Source organism: Bufo gargarizans, chromosome 6 (assembly GCF_014858855.1).
Source record: "Bufo gargarizans isolate SCDJY-AF-19 chromosome 6, ASM1485885v1, whole genome shotgun sequence".
NCBI lineage: Eukaryota > Metazoa > Chordata > Amphibia > Anura > Bufonidae > Bufo > Bufo gargarizans.
Genome location: NC_058085.1, coordinates 70,589,894 through 70,607,142, shown reverse-complemented (window position 1 = coordinate 70,607,142; position 17,249 = coordinate 70,589,894). Strand labels below are relative to the sequence as shown.

At 49.5% G+C, this 17,249-nt stretch overlaps 1 protein-coding gene across 2 annotated transcripts in view; it reads right to left on the bottom strand.

Annotated features, from left to right (window-relative positions):
* The window catches only part of RPRD1B (regulation of nuclear pre-mRNA domain containing 1B), a 67,478-nt gene that overhangs the window by 15,853 nt on the left and 34,376 nt on the right, over positions 1-17,249 (bottom strand). Inside the window, exon 4 of one of the 2 annotated variants that reach the window (XM_044296840.1) lies at positions 5,430-5,552. The exons of the other annotated variant lie outside the window; for it this stretch is intronic. Within the exon in view, the coding sequence (XP_044152775.1) occupies positions 5,430-5,552 (123 nt within the window). The remainder of the gene's footprint in view (positions 1-5,429; positions 5,553-17,249) is intronic. 2 annotated transcript variants of the gene reach the window in all.

Genomic DNA, 17,249 nt, shown 5'->3' with positions numbered 1-17,249 from the left:
ATATAAGAGGTGTCGGCAATAGGGGGTATATAAAAGGTGACAGCAATAGGGGGTATATAAAAGGTGTCGGCCAGAAGTGACGTCAAGCGACACAACAGGGACACTTTCACAAGCTATATACACTCATGTACAAAAAGCTACATCACATATAGGTTTACAAGCCTAAGAATACCTCAGAACATACACAACCTAAGTCTGGGGGCCCATTATAAGAACTTTATACAAGGAGGGTCTCCAATATCCAGTATTCACACTGGCCAACTGGATCAGGCTTGTCCTGTTATGGTGGGTTCACATCTGCGGCAGGTAAATTCGACAGTCTGTTCCAGCAGAGCCTGCTCAGCTGCATCCTCTAATGAGAACCTGTCCATTAAAATACTACCCAATCTACAGGTAATAGAGCAGGAGGAGCTGAGCAATCACTGGGCACTCCGTGACTGACGGCTATCTTTCTATGCACGGTCATATAGGCAAGGCTGTCAATCATTTCGGCTCCATTCAGACGTCCGAAGTGCATTGCGGATCCGGAATACACCCAGCTGGCAGCACCATAGAAATGCCTATTCTTGTCCGCTGTCCGCAATAGGACATGCTCTATTTTCTTGCGGAGCTGCGGACTGGAAGATCGGGGCCGTGCTCCGGAAATACGGATGCAGAGAGCAGACTCTTCCGGCCCCATAGAGAATTAATGGGTCCCGCACCCGTTCTGGATAATTCCGGGACGGACGCGGACCCATTTTATGGACATCTAAATGGAGCCTTAGCAGGACCGCCCACTGGACTCACATTGGCGGGGATCCGAGTCTGGGCAATCCCGCCAATAAACTGTTTCAGGCACCCCTTGCGTTCGCAGATCTGGTAAGCACAACCTGCACTCAGCAGCTTTCCAAGCACAGCGCCGTACATTGTATAGTGGCTGTGCTTGGTATTGCAGCTCAGCCCCATTGACTTCAATGGGGCACAGATCTAACTAAGCCATGTGACCAATGTACAGAGACATCACATGGCCTAGGAACAGGTCACAGCCTCTTCTAATAGCTGATTTGATGGGGGGTCACGGGTGTCAAACTCCTGCTGACCTGAGGATAGGTCATCAATATTAATTACCAGATAACCCCTAAAGAGGACCTGTCCCCTCTCCTGACATGTCGGTTTTAGTAACTACTTGGATTCCCCATGTAATAACAATTCTGGAGCCTCTATTCTCATGACTCTACGATGCGCCCTTCCTCTCTTATTCCTTTTATTCCTGAATCAATGGCTAGCAATTTACAATGAAGGTCCAACTGGGTCTTACCACACAGGAGTGTGCCCCTGCACAGTCGGATAGTACCCAATCAGTACTTACAGTGTCAGACTGTGCAGGGACAGCCCCCAACTGGTAACACTCATCTGGGCCTTCAGTGAGATGGCCGCACATGCTCCGTTTCATCCTTCAACTGCCCCCTGAGCTGTGATAGGACTAGCATGGACACACCCCCTTCAGCTGCAGCAGAAAGGACGCTCCCCTTGAGCTTTCAGCATAAATCTAGCAGAGCAATGAATGGGGAGATCTCTGGATCCATGGTTCTAGCTAAGCTGCCCTTACATCCTTTACTAGGACCTCTCAAGTCCCAATAATGGCTGACTGGAAGAAGCGGACAGCAGTTTTTTACTGGATGCTGCTCGCACCTGCTAAGTCATTCTGACTGCTTTCTTCTAGGTGTGAAAATCGCCCCAGACGAGCAGCTAAATACTAACATCTCATTACAGTCACACTGACACAAGGTTACGATTTCCCCATGAAAATAAAAATGTATAATTAAAAGTAATAGCCCTGGTGCTTGCTCTCCCCTCTATATCGATAGCTGCAGTGCCACAGCGGAATCGCCCAAACCGCTATCAAATGTCAAAGTGAAAATTCTATATCAATATCAAGCGCGGTTGCGCTTACCCCAATCCACTACGGTACACTTACTACCCACTGGAGCAGTCACAGACTAGTTGGCTGAATGCTGCCAAACCTCCTAAGAAGGAACTGCCGTACCCGTCTCCCAATGCTCGTTCCGTGGCTGCTTGCTCCTGTAGACTGTAGTTGAAGGTGATACCGGGTACTTGGTAGGGGTTATCTGTTTCACGGTGCGTGCCCCGGCCGGTGACACGATGCCGTTTCTACAACTAGTACTCCGCGCACTCACGAGCAGATAGTGACGTCACTATTCCAGATTCGTTACCGAATCCGGATCGTAGCTGGTACCAGAATTCCTAACAACGCGTTTCGGACAGTACGCTGTCCATCAGGTACAGAGTTAAAAACAAAAAACAAAAACGCAGTTTTATTCTCCATCAGCGCTATAGTTCCAGCCAGCTTGAAGTCAAGGGGACAGCGGCCTCCTTGCTTTAAGTCAAGGTAACCATGCCCCCTAACCGTCCCCTCTTGCATGAGATTGACAGCCTGCAGTGCGGCCGCGATTCCGCAAGGCTTGCGCACGCGCTCTGTAGTAATGTGCTATCCCATCTGCTGCCGCTGTTAGCCAGGTTTCAGCAGCGCAATTCACATGCGCGAGACTTGTGGAATCACGGCCGCACTGCAGGCTGTCACTCTCAGGCAAGAGGGGACGGTTAAGGGGCTGTCCCCTTGACGTCAATCTGGCCGAAACTATAGCGTTGATGGAGAATAAAACTGCGTTTTTTTTTTTTACTTGCGCAACATCAGACAACAGGATAAAACATATGATTATTAACAGGCTGCGGGCTACTACGAGTGCTGGCGGGTGTAGATGCATTTTTGAGGTGACAGGTTCCCTTTAAAGGGTTTCTATCACCTTTGTGTGCAGCCGTTTGCCTAAAAAACGAACTTTTATTGCTATGCTAATGAGCCTCTAGGTGCTATGGGGGCGTCTTTTCAGCACCTAGAGGCTCGGTCTACTCACACAAAATGCCGTCCAGCGCGTCCCTCCAGCCCTCCCATCTTCTCTGGAATGCGATCCTCCCTCTGAGCCAGCGGACCAATTCTCGCGCCTGCGCCGTGCGAGTCGGCCTGCGCTGGTTACATCAGAGTGCTCCGAGGAACAGATGGTGCAGGCGCACTTGAGATGCCGGCGCAGGGAGCGGTCAGACAGTCACTGCGCCGAATACAGACGCGCACGCAAGAATTAGTCCGCTGGCTCAGAGGGAGGATCGCATTCCAGAGGAGATGGGCGGGCTGGAGAGACGCGCTGGGCGGCATTTTGTGAAGGTAGACCGAGCCTCTAGGTGCTGAAAAGATGCCCCCATAGCACCTAGAGGCTCATTAGCATAGCAATAAAAGTTTGTTTTTTAGGCAAACAGCTGCACACAAAGGTATTACAATAGCATTGTTTGGGAGAGCAGACACTAGCGGATCGCTAGTGTCCGATAGCCAATTATGTCAAAACGAGGTGATAGAAACCCTTTAAAAAAAAAAAAGGTTGTCCGGTCCCAAAATCAAAATTCAGTTTTTGTGCTCCTAACACACATACATACGCCCCCAATACCCGGTTTTCATTTTTGTACTTTTCTTCCCCTGTTTGTGCTTCAGAATCTCCTGTGTGAAGGCTAGAATGTATTGGCTTCTTTGAGGCAGATCTGTTTACTTTCTTCCTGTCTTGTTTTGTTGAATACATAACTTTATTGACACACCAGCCTGGCTGCACTGCACAGTGATGAGTCACAGGCTGGCCACGCCCCCACACTGCTCTGCCTGCAGCAGCTACACATATAACTCCTGTGTCCAGCTTTCTACACCCAGACATGAATCTACTTCTCACCCAGTGTCTAAATCCCATCACTGACCGTCTGCAGGCTCTGCCCTCACATGTGTATCTAATCCTATCCTGTGTGATACAGCCTGCTGAGCTCTGTATCTAATCCCATCACTGACCGTCTGCAGGCTCTGCCCTCACATGTGTATCTAGTCCTATCCTGTGTGATACAGCCTGCTGAGCCATGTATCTAATCCTATCACTGACCGTCCACAGGCTCTGCCCTCACATGTGTATCTAATCTTATCCTGTGTGATACAGCCTGCTGAGCTCTGTATCTAATCCCATAACTGACCGTCCACAGGCTCTGCCCTCACATGTGTATCTAATCTTATCCTGTGTGATACAGCCTGCTGAGCTCTGTATCTAATCCCATAACTGACCGTCCACAGGCTCTGCCCTCACATGTGTATCTAATCTTATCCTGTGTGATACAGCCTGCTGAGCTGTGTATCTAATCCCATCACTGACCGTCCACAGGCTCTGCCCTCACATGTGTATCTAATCCTATCCTGTGTGATACAGCCTGCTGAGCTGTGTATCTAATCCCATCACTGACCATCTGCAGGCTCTGCCCTCACATGTGTATCTAATCTTATCCTGTGTGATACAGCCTGCTGAGCTGTGTATCTAATCCCATCACTGACCGTCCACAGGCTCTGCCCTCACATGTGTATCTAATCCTATCCTGTGTGATACAGCCTGCTGAGCTGTGTATCTAGTCCCATCACTGACCGTCCACAGGCTCTGCCCTCACATGTGTATCTAATCCTATCCTGTGTGATATAGCCTGCTGAGCTCTGTATCTAATCCCATCACTGACGGTCCATAGGCTCTGCCCTCACATGTGTATCTAATCCTATCCTGTGTGATACAGCCTGCTGAGCTGTGTATCTAATCCCATCACTGACCATCCACAGGCTTTGCCCTCACATGTGTATCTAATCCTATCCTGTGTGATACAGCCTGCTGAGCTGTGTATCTAATCCCATCACTGACCGTCCACAGGCTCTGCCCTCACATGTGTATCTAATCCTATCCTGTGTGATACAGCCTGCTGAGCTGTGTATCTAATCCCATCACTGACCGTCTGCAGGCTCTGCCCTCACATGTGTATCTAATCCTATCCTGTGTGATACAGCCTGCTGAGCTGTGTATCTAATCCCATCACTGACCGTCTGCAGGCTCTGCCCTCACATGTGTATCTAATCCTATCCTGTGTGATACAGCCTGCTGAGCCATGTATCTAATCCCATCACTGACCGTCTGCAGGCTCTGCCCTCACATGTGTATCTAATCCTATCCTGTGTGATACAGCCTGCTGAGCTCTGTATCTAATCCCATCACTGACCGTCCACAGGCTCTGCCCTCACATGTGTATCTAATCCTATCCTGTGTGATACAGCCTGCTGAGCTCTGTATCTAATCCCATCACTGACCGTCTGCAGGCTCTGTCCTCACCATCTCCAGAGTGTAATAAATAGCTCGAATTGGCAAGCACATCCAGACACATCTGTATCTAATCCTAACATGTATGTGTGCCCGATACAGAGCCTACTGAAGGGTACTTTCACATTAGCGACAGGGGAGACCACCGGGCTGTTCCGGCGGGTGAACAGCCTGTAGGATCCGTCCTGCCGCTAGTTCACGTCGTTCTGCATGTCATACTTTTAGTCCGGCTGCCTCTCGCCGTGCGCTGCTGTGCTGCCGCCGGATCTCCGCCTCCGCCCCCATTATAGGTTCTGTCTTTACTGATGACGTCCGTGTGCTTTCCACTTCCGTATGTCAGTTCTGCGAAAGAAGAACATGTCTTATTCTGGTCCTCATAATGCAGATCTAAAACCCATAGAATGGGACTACAAAATGTCAAAATCGCACACAGACAGTAACCTTATTTAGTGGATCCTCAACTTGCAGACCGCAAAACGGATACGGTTCTGTGCACGAACCCCATCGCTTATACTGAGCACCCATTACAGTGAGCTCCACAGTGCCCCCCTTAACAGTGAGCTCCACAGTGCCCCCCTTAACAGTGAGCTCCACAGTGCCCCCTTAACAGTGAGCTCCACAGTGCCCCCCTTAACAGTGAGCTCCACAGTGCCTCCATAACAATGACAGCTATCTATCTATCTATCTATCATCTATGTAATCTATCTGTCCATCCACCTCCACAAGTACATAACAAAGCCTTAGTAAATCTCAGATTCCCCCCCTGCAGTGTTGGGGCCCCCGTCCTGTGTGGCCCCGACTCTCAGGCAGCCCTGGAGCAGAGCACCGCAGACGCCGTCTATAGCAGGCAGACAATAGGCAGCGGTGACTGCGCCCAGGACCAGGCAGATCCGCCCAGGATCCAGACCCCCTCCTCATCCGGAGGGGGGTCCCCGAAAACTTCAACACTCCTAAATCCAGGAGAGCAATCCAAAGCACAAGGGTGAGGAGCCCTCCTGAGAATTAAGCAGGATCCTGCGCCAACTCCAGGGAGGATGCGACAGGGATGACGATTAACCCTTGCAGGGCTGAGGATGCACAGGGTTAACCCTTGGCAGGAGGGGTGCAGACAACAGCTCTGGTGATAGAAAGCTCCCGGCGGCTCCAGGCAGGGCTGCAGCTGGGCATGCACCGGGCGGGCAGGGAGGCGGCAGCCGGCAGTCTGGCCCTGCTGTCTCCGGAGTGTCCGCGCCACACGTGTTCCCTCCATTGACAGACCAGTCTCCTAACAACCAGAGGACGTTGCCACCCTCACCTGCCCGAACGGGGCTCTGGCTGACATTTATTGATTCATTTTTTTGCCTCTGCGGCTGATCGCTATGCTGTCACTCCTGCACAGCGTTTACATCGCGCTGTGCAGGAGTCAGTACAGGCTTCACATAGAAGCCTGTACGATACAGACGGCAATCCCACGCATGCGCATTAGCATTCAGCATAGTGCGCGTGCGAGGTGAGCGAGGACGGTCTGAGTTTTCTTTTGCAGGAGGCGGTGACGTCATTCATGGCGTTCCGTCTCCTGCTCAAGGCAGGAAGAGGAGACCGGGAAACAAGGAGACAGACTTCGCCCGGAAGAACATAAAATCCATCTGGAGGGACCACATGACCAGGAGGCAGATCTCAGGAACGGCTGCACTGTGGAAGGCAAGTATGTCACCAATAATCTTTACTCCACAGGCCGGAGAACCCCTTTAAGCCGCCGCTCTGCAATCCTCAGCACTGTTTCCCATTGAGAAGTATAGGAGGCAGAGAGGACGCGGCCCTCTGTGGGTTTTTGGCGAAACTGCCTGCGCCGTAATTCACCGTGTGAAAGTCCCGTAAAAGCAGTGACTGGAGCTCTCCACCAGAGGAGGTGGTGATGGTCAACTCATTGTACATGTTCTAGAAGGGCCTAGATGACCTGAAAGTAAAGATCCTGTAGGTAATGTCTACTAGATTCATGGAGATGGGTCATTGATCCAGGGAATATATGAATATAAATAAAAAAATAAAATAAATATATATATATATATATATATATATATATATATATATATATATATATATTATATATATATATTATATATATATATTTACTTACAATACATCCCTTAAAGGGGTTTTCCACGCTCCCTATACTGATGACCTATCCTCAGGACCGGTCATCAATATCAGATTTTGGAGGGTCCGACACCCAGCACCCCTGTCGATCAGCTGTTTAAAGTGCCTGCAGAGCTCACAGCGCCATGCACTGCACAGTGGCTGTGCTTGGTATTGCAGCCCAGGCCCATTGAACAGGACTGAGCAGCACATCGTCCATGTGACTAAAGACCAGGGAAGAGGCCCCAGCGAGGCACCGGAGATGTGCAGCCTCTAACAGCTCATCAGCAGGGACACCCCCGCTGATCAGATATTGAGGACCTATCCTAAGGGTACTTTCACGCTTGCGTTTTTCTTTTCCGGCATAGAGTTCCGTCCTAGGGGCTCTATACCGGAAAACAACTGATCAGGCATATCCCCATGCATTCTGAATGGAGAGCGATCCGTTCAGGATGTCTTCAGTTCAGTCATTTTGACTGATCAGGCAAAAAGATAAAACCGCAGCATGCTACCGTTTTATCTCCGGCCAAAGAAAAAAAAAAAAAAAACGGAAGACTTGCCTGAATGCCGGATCCGGTATTTTTTTTCCATAGGAATGTATTAGTGCCAGATCTGGGGATCTGTCCTTCCGGTCTGCGCAGACCAAAAAAAAAAAAAGTGAAAAAAGATAAACGCCGGATCCGTTTTTCCAGATGACACTGGATCCGGCATTTCAATGCATTTTTCTGACTGATCAGGATCCTGATCAGTCTTACAAATGCCATCAGTTGGCATACGTTTTGCCGGACGGAACTGCTTGCCGGATCACTCTGCCGCAGGTGTGAAAGTAGCCTAAGCCATCGGTATAGGAATCCCAGAAACCCCTTTAATCTCGCAGAGGATTTGACCAGATAATCCGGCACCTATCAGATCCTACTTGATCTATTTAACCATACAGTATACACACATAGACGCACTAGTACGCTTTTTGTACGCGCTAACGCTGACATTTCCCAGTGATGTATGGCTATAATACAATTTTATTATTTCCACTTGTATTTCGTCTATTGAATTACCCATTCGTCAGCATATTGCTTTTTATAAAAAAAAAAATAAATTATAAAAATTTCCCCATACAAAAGGATAATTAAAAAAAATCCGTCAGCAGAATGATACCACGGACAGAGGCCCGAGCCGCGGAGGAGATTAAATTCACATTAACGAGTCCCTGGAGAAGCCTGTGAAATGCTTCCTAATATGAAGAGATTCCTAGAAGAAATGGATTCTCAGACGCTAATTTCCCTGTGCACCTTTAAGCTCATTTGCGGGAATAAAGAGAGGGAGCGCCACCATTAATCTCCCAAGCGGTCATTACAGGACAGTGCCCGCTCAGCAGCTGAAAGCATCCCAGGGCCGCGCGGCCTCCGATAGAACAGCGGGAGGACGCCGCGCTCTCCGTCACCGGGGCCTACCTAAACGTTGAGCCTGCTAATTACACAAGCTACAGAATAACGGCGGGGAGCGCAACGTGTGACTGACCCCCGAGTCACTGCCTTTATACACACACTGCACCGGTACGACCTGACAGAAGCCCGCTGGAAGAGATTAGGCAGGCGGCGGCGCACAACTGAGGACATTTACGTCGTTCCACATCCGATCTGTATAGGGATTTCGGAAAAAGAGACAATAGGGGGCACAGCCCTCATCTAAAAAACGTGAGCGAGTCTAGTGGACGTCTCGTCGTGAATTATTTTCTGGATGGGTTTGTATACAGCTAATAACAAGCACAGCATTCAGGCGCCGTAAGCCGCCCAAAAAAAAAAAAAAGCCTTTTAATATTAGTTTTCTTTTCATGTCAGCTGGAAACCCATACCGTACGCTGGTGGCAAGGAAATAAAGGGGGAGGTAGGCGGGGGAGCCAAGAAGTTTAAAGGAAGCATAACGCGGGCATCCTCAGGGAGCGTGAATTTCATATTTCGCTAAAAGAAAAAGAAAACCTTTGTAATCACAACTGAACGCCCAACTTACATCCTGACATGACTACTTAAAGGGGCTGCGCACCATTAAAAGGGGTAGTCTCACTTCAGCAAATGTCATATACTAATGTATGGCGATTGTCCATATTGCTTCCTTTGCTGGCTGGATTCATTTTTCCATCACATTACACACCATATGTATCCAGGGGTTACGACTAGTTTTAAAAATTCGATTCAGACGGTTCACCGAACTTTCCATCACGCTATACACTGCTCGTTTTCCAGGGGCTACGACCACCTTGTAATCCAGCAGCAGTGGTCGTGCTTGCACGCTACAGGAAAAAAACGCCAGCAAAGGAGGCAATATGGACCATCACAATACATTAGTAAGTGCCTTGTACTTGCTGAAGTGAGACGCCTCTCAGAAAGGACGCAACCCCTAAGCGGCCAGCCAGAAGGATTGGAGCAGTGAATGTGGAGATCTCTGGATCCATGCGAGGCACAGGGACCGAGAAGGAATAATAGAGGAAAAGCGCCAAATCGAGTCGGAGTATTAGATGTTCGAGAATTGGCGTTACATGGGGAATGCAAGTAGTTACTAAATCGTACATGTCAGGAGAGGGGACAGGTCCTCTGTCGCGCACAGTTTTCACTGGACGGAGTAGCGCCCTCCATATGCAGTATACTGATCTATATGGCCAGAAGGACATCTGACTAATGTAAATGTATGGACACGTTTAGCGCACGTCAGGGATTTTCACATGGCACACGCCAAACACAGATAGAAAACGTGATGTGAACACAGCCCTACGCAGTTTCAGAAACCCGCCACACTCTGATCCGTCCTAAGTGCCATGCCCATTAGGCTCTCTGTACGTGAATCTTAGCACATGGCGATTTCCGGAGGTTTGTTCAGGACAGACCACTTGTCCTAACAGCTGTTCCTCCTAGCCGGCCATGCAGGGGTGTGACCGACTGATAAACTTCTATATTTAGTCCCGATAGAACATTCCTCACAAGTACACTGAGTAATAAATACATCGGTCAGACAGCTCCCACACACCGTCCATCACTGCGCCTATGAAGGAAACATATTGGAGGAGGCGGAATAGTTGTGGCAGAAGAATCCAGTATGACATATTGCAGGGCAACTGCAGGTCTTAAAGGAGCACTCCGCTGTTTATATCTTCTTACTACTACCCCCATTAGACACAGACATCCCAGTCACTGCCATTCTTCTATACGCAGTGCTTATTGGGCATCGGACAACCCCTTTAAAGGGGCTATGCCATGATTGGTGTAAAGAATGAAAATCAGACTTCCTATAGTAAGTGACAATTACTTTCTAACATAGCTGGAACCAGCCCTGTGCCTCACACGGATCCGTACATTTCCACATTCACTGATCCGATTGCTCTGCTAGATTATCTTCAGCCTGGCAGCTCAACGGGCGCGTCCTTTCTGCTGCCGCTCCATCCCTGTAACTGCCACAGCTTCATATTGCAGGACATATGTTGGGTCATGGGTGGCAGCTGAAGACTAAACAGGGCATGGTCAACCGGCTCATCGAGACAGACAAAAAAAAAAAAAAAAAAAAAAAAAAAAAAAAGGAAAAGAGCAAACAGCAGGTGGCGCTGTACAGATCCATTTTATTGGATAACTCCGTGGCTGTACTAAATTTTTAATTGCATGCAATTAGAAAATTATTCAGATCCAGGTGCCGGTTTGAAAAAATACAATTTCATGACACACCACCTTTAATTTAGCATTAGGGATGGACCAACCCCTTTAAATGAGCACAGTAAATGTATAAATGACACACGTATACAGGTCACACCTGGCGGAAGCACAATCCGCAACCCCTGGTCAGAGCAACAGGACAGCCGCAAAAATGTCAGCAACACATCGCTACGTGTAAATTTACCCCAGCAGCCTATAAACTTAGATTGTGCGCCCCCTTGGGGACAGCTGCGGAATATGTCCAGTTCTCAAGAGGCTAAACGACGCATCAAATATCCACGGCCACATAGGCCGCTCTACTTCAATGTCACAGCGTGTCTTGGGACAACCAAAGCAATAAGTAGGGTTATCGCAGCGCACCAGCCGCACAGGCGGACCCCACAGGCAGCGCCGCGGCACGGAGATATCCAAGCTCTACAGAACCCCTTCTGCTGCCCAGAATAAAAAGGGCTGAGAAGGTATTGGGCAGTGTTCACATCACGTTTAACATATAGGCTGGAAGCAAAAGCAAAGGATGCGACACTTATCCATCCTGCAGGCCGCGGCAAAAAAGTATAAACGCATATGTTTTTAAAGTGGAACCGTATAGAGAGGGATGTCACTGTACGGGGAGCAAAAACCTGATGTGAACACAGCCTTAAAAGGCATCTGTCACCACATACCATCCGCCTCATGATGTCTCTGGCCTCTCTATGTTCCACCAATTCTCAAAATAAATTATAATTATGTTTTGTATAATATGCAAATGACACCCTAGGTGCAATGAGAGCGGTGCTGTTGCACCCAGAGGCTCCCCCCTCCCTGCGTTCTATGCCACGCCCTCACCGCTATGCTGGACAGAACAGGCAGCCCCAGAAGTCTCACAGGATCGTGCTCTGTACATGCACAGTAAACGGATGGGCAATCTCTGCCCCTTTGCTGCGCATGTACAGAACAAGATCCTGCGAGACTTAGCCTCCGGGTGCAAAAGCACCTCCCTTGTTGCACTTAGTGAGTAACTTGCATATTAAAAAAAAAAAAAATTGTTAAACTTTTTTTTTTTTTCCAGAGAATTGATGCAACATATGGAGATGCCAGAGAAATCATGGGGCGGATGGACAGCTGCTGACCCTTTGAGATAGTGGTATGTGGCGACTGATGCCCTTAACATGCCCATAACATTCTCACCACCCAGACCCCGTCCAGTGCTGCCGCTCTGATCGTATGGCAGCAGTAAAATGGAGGGCCAGATTTATAACATTTTATTTTAGCTTCCCTACCTTATTTTTTCTTTTATTAACTCCGACACCTTTAAGACATAGTATAGGGTATAAAAGGGGATATTAATCAAACTGGTGTAAAGTAGAACCCATAACAACCAATCACATTCCACCTTTCCTTTTCCAAAGGAGCTGTGAAAAATGTAAAAATTTGGAATCCGATTGGTTGCTATGGACAACTGAGCCAGATCTACTTTACACCAGTCTGATCAATCTCCCCCAAAAGTGTTTGTATGGTCACGGTTCCACCAACCACAGTCCTGTGTACGCCCCTGGTTTACCTGTCCGCTCTCCTGACATATCTGTCCCATAAAATAACAGTTTAGATCAAAGTTCTGAGAACTGTTTTGGCATTGTGATGTTACTCTATTATTCATCCTAGGAAATCCTAAAACAAGTGGGTGTCACCATTCTCCTTGTCAATGGGGGCATGCCCATAATTAGTCGCCCAATCTGTGCCATCAGTGCCCGACTGTGCCGTCTTAGATTTCCAGCACAACATACAGTTCTAAGATGAGGTGCAGCTTGGCTTCGTGGATCCTTACATATAGTATTTCATATATACGGTGCTTTGTTATTTGCCCGATTAGCAAAAACGTGCAACCCCTACAACCACAACAGCTTCCTTTTCGATTTGCTACCGAACCACACATCTTAGGAGGTGCTGGCTGCAATATGCTTCAGTTTGTGTCAGGATCACATTTGTAATACTTCTTCCGAGCTCCCTGGAGGCGCCGCGGCTGTGTGACCTCCTATTCCTGCAGGCGGTTTTATTCATGCGCTGGGAATCGGCATGTCATGGACGGAGGGGAGCACAATGCTAGGATTACAAATAGTTTATGCATGCGGCGGAATTTATGGAAAGGTTTATAATGTCAGCCGAGACGCAGAATGGAAGCAGAGCCGATTAATGGGTGGCCTGCGCAAGGCGGTGGCAGAGAGATGATCCGGAAGTCAGCAAGCCACACAATGGATTGGAATTAATTGAGGTGAGCGACCTGCTTCACTAATCTCTGACAAGGGCCATTAGACAGGTTTTCTGCTGCTACAAAATGAAAATCCTCAGGACAGCGAGTCCGGGGTTTGCAAGAACGTGCTGCATGGCACCAACTAAACCGTCAATGTACACAATGCAACCAGGACCATCTTACTTTTCTTTAACTTCCCTTTGTTCAGAAAAATAAGTGTGTCACGCGGGCGGCGCAGCAGAAGTAGCGAGAGTCACGCGGGCGGCGCAGCAGAAGTAGCGAGAGTCACGCGGGCGGCGCAGCAGAAGTAGCGAGAGTCACGCGGGCGGCGCAGCAGAAGTAGCGAGAGTCACGCGGGCGGCGCAGCAGAAGTAGCGAGAGTCACGCGGGCGGCGCAGCAGAAGTAGCGAGAGTCACGCGGGCGGCGCAGCAGAAGTAGCGAGAGTCACGCGGGCGGCGCAGCAGAAGTAGCGAGAGTCACGCGGGCGGCGCAGCAGAAGTAGCGAGAGTCACGCGGGCGGCGCAGCAGAAGTAGCGAGAGTCACGCGGGCGGCGCAGCAGAAGTAGCGGGAGTCACGCGGGCGGCGCAGCAGAAGTAGCGGGAGTGACGCGGGCGGTGCAGCAGAAGTAGCGAGAGTCACGCGGGCTGCGCAGCAGAAGTAGCGGGAGTGACGCGGGGCGGTGCAGCAGAAGTAGCGAGAGTCACGCGGGCGGTGCAGAAGCATTGCACCTATGTCTCTGACAACCCCCTGGCAGGATTACAAAGCCCTTACATTAGCACTTATATCAATCAGTGAGGAGCAGGCGTGCTTACAGAGATGACTCCATGACCGCTAGGCCTCTGCATCGCCCTCATGACTCCAGGTACTGCAGCTGCATACACCACACGCCGGGATTACACCTATTTTTCCTAACAAAGGGAAATCAAAGAAAAATAACAGGACCAATGAGGTTAAACAGCCTATGATCAAATCCAGTCCAAACCAAAACCAGATAACAGGTTCAGATTACAAGGGGTTCTCTGGTTTTATAAGGAAGAGCTTTTCTATCTGCCCAGAGTACCTCAAACACGGCATATTTTCGGCCCCAATACCAGTTTTTCTGTCCTCGCTTTCCTTCCCCTGTTCTCAGCATCACTGGATTCTGGCAGGATGTTTACATGCAGAACTTCCTGCTGGGTTTTCTAAACAATCCCAGCATGCTTTACTCTGTTGTGTTTCTCAGAGCTTGCTCTAACCACCCCAATGTTCATGCCCCCTACACCTTCCCTCTTCACATCAGGTAGGGAGAGAGCAAGCTCTGTGATACATTAAAGAGCAAAGCATGCTAGATGTGGAACCTCTGTACCAATTAATCGGTTTACCTCTGGGCTAGTCCCAAGGGTGTTATTCTTGCGATGCCCTGGTATTCACACTTTAAATCAGGGATCTGGCCTTCACTGCAGGGGACCCACCAAGCCACTACCTCTTGGAATAGCCCAGCTGTAGTTGGCAGCTGACCTATGGGAGTCAGCAACTCTGGTGCAAAGCACCAAGGGGTCAGGCAATACTCATAGTCCGTAAACAGGCCAAGGTCAGGGCAGGCTGAGTTTGTACAAGCCATGCAGCAAAGGTTCAGTACGCTAGACAGGCCAAGGTCAGGGCAGGGTGAGTTTGTGCAACCCATGCAGCAAAGGTTCAGTGCAGTAGACAGGCTAAGGTCAGGGCAGGCAGCAGAGAAAACAGAGCTGGTTAACAGGCAGGAGTTCAGTACATGGGCACAATCAGAATAGCACACCTTCACTGGTTAAACTAGAAACCTAAGCTCAGGCAAGGAGTGAGGGCAGATCAGCTTTTATAGCAGAAGCTGATTAATTAAAAGCAGCCATGCAACTGCACGCAAAGCAAGCAGAGGAGTGGTGGTGATGGATAAAATGGGAGTAGTAGTAGTAGTAGTTCAAAGAATAATGCTCTTAATAGAAGTAGTGGGGCAGCTATGGACACGTGACATGTAACAGTTTGGTTAGAACACCCATCAGGAAGTTCTGCACGTAGACAACCCGCTAGGATGCAGTGTGTACAGCGTTTGGGGTACTCTAGGCAGAGTGAAACCAGAGGACCTCCTTTAGGTTCTCTTTAAGGTGCCCATACATCTTTAACACATAGCATTCATCCCAACTCCACCATACACAATGGGGATCCAGTGGAAACAAAGGATCAGACATGTTGAAATTCTTCTTTCCCGACATCTAAACTTGCCGGAGGGTGTCAAACAAGATAGTCCAGCGGTCCTACCAAGATACAGTCAACTAGGGGTGGGCAATATGGCCTAAAATCTATATTGCGATATAATTTTAAGCATGTGCGATATACAATATATTGTTTTCTATATTGGGGGGGTGTGTTTAAACCTTTTTTTTTTTTTTTTTTTTACTTTTTATTTAATAACTATTAGCCTCCTTAAGGGCTAGAACGTAGAACCCTTGTCATATTCACCCTAATAGAGCTCTATGAGGGTGAATAGGACTTTACACTCTCCCTGCTGCCCTGTGCTTTGTGCACACAACAGCAGGGAGCTGACCATGGCGCCAGCCTCTGATCTCCCCCCCCCCCCCCCCAGTGCCTCTGATCTGCCCCCCCCCCCAGTGCCTCTGATCTGCGCCCCCCCCAGTGCCTCTGATCTGCCCCCCCCCCAGTGCCTCTCATCTGCCCCCCCCCCCAGTGCCTCTCATCTGCCCCCCCCCAGTGCCTCTCATCTGCCCCCCCCCCCAGTGCCTCTCATCTGCCCCCCCCAGTGCCTCTCATCTGCCCCCCCCCAGTGCCTCTCATCTGCCCCCCCCAGTGCCTCTCATCTGCCCCCCCCAGTGCCTCTCATCTGCCCCCCCCAGTGCCTCTCATCTGCCCCCCCCAGTGCCTCTCATCTGCCCCCCCCAGTGCCTCTGATCTGCCCCCCCAGTGCCTCCCGCCCCCCCAGTGCCTCTGATCTGATCCGCCGGCCCCCCCCCCCCGCCTCTGATCCGCCGGCCCCCCCCTCTCATCTGCCCCCCCCAGTGCCTCTCATCTGCCCCCCCCCCCCCAGTGCCTCTGATCCGCGCCCCCCCCCCCCCCGCCTCTGATCCGCGCCCCCCCCCCCCCCCCGCCTCTGATAAAGCAAACCCACCCCCCCTCCCCAGTATTAATCATTGGTGTTTGGCAAAGAAAGTTGAGACAGCGGTAACTAGAAAACTAAAAAGATCCTCCATTGAGAAAAGCACATGTTATACAGCGGCGTTGGCGTCCTAGTATCCCTCCCCAATCCGCATGCGCTGAAACTAAAGTGCCGGCACGAGCGCAGAGACTGACGGGGAGACATAGCAGTCTTTTAACCTTTTATTTTTATCTATCTATTCATAAGACTATGATGTGCCACTCCTCCATTATCCCTGCTAGAAGTTTATGAATGGAATGCCACCATTTTGAGTACGTTTTACGCACATTTCAGCGATGGGTACAGCTTGATTTGGAGTATAGCGCAGCAGAGCAATACTACATATGTAAAAAGGCGTAACCTTCCTTGACCAAAAATATCATTTGTGGTTTATTTTTTTCCCTGGGGAAATTTACATCCCACAGCTTAGAAGGAAACACTGCCAATATGAGAAACCGCTCTACAGCCCGGTTATCGCAAGTCAGGCACCTCGACTTGTGCTGGTAATGAGATTTCCATCGGAGTGTCTCCATTCCTACAGTAACTCAGCATCACGGGGAAGATACTGTATCAGAAAAGCCAATGGAAGAATGATCTTATCACTCCATGGAAGGCCTATCTCTAACAAACACAATGGATGCCCGCCAAGAACGTTCCTACAAAACACCAGAGATAAGAAGGACGTGTACTTGTGAGGCTTATTTCACCAGCGCCAAAGCCGTTTGATCTTCAGTTTACTACCATGCCCCCAGTAACCTGGCACGTCACGGCGACTTAATCTAACGCTTCAGCGGGAAAACACTGTTACATGGGAAAGGCACCTAAATTCTGACAATC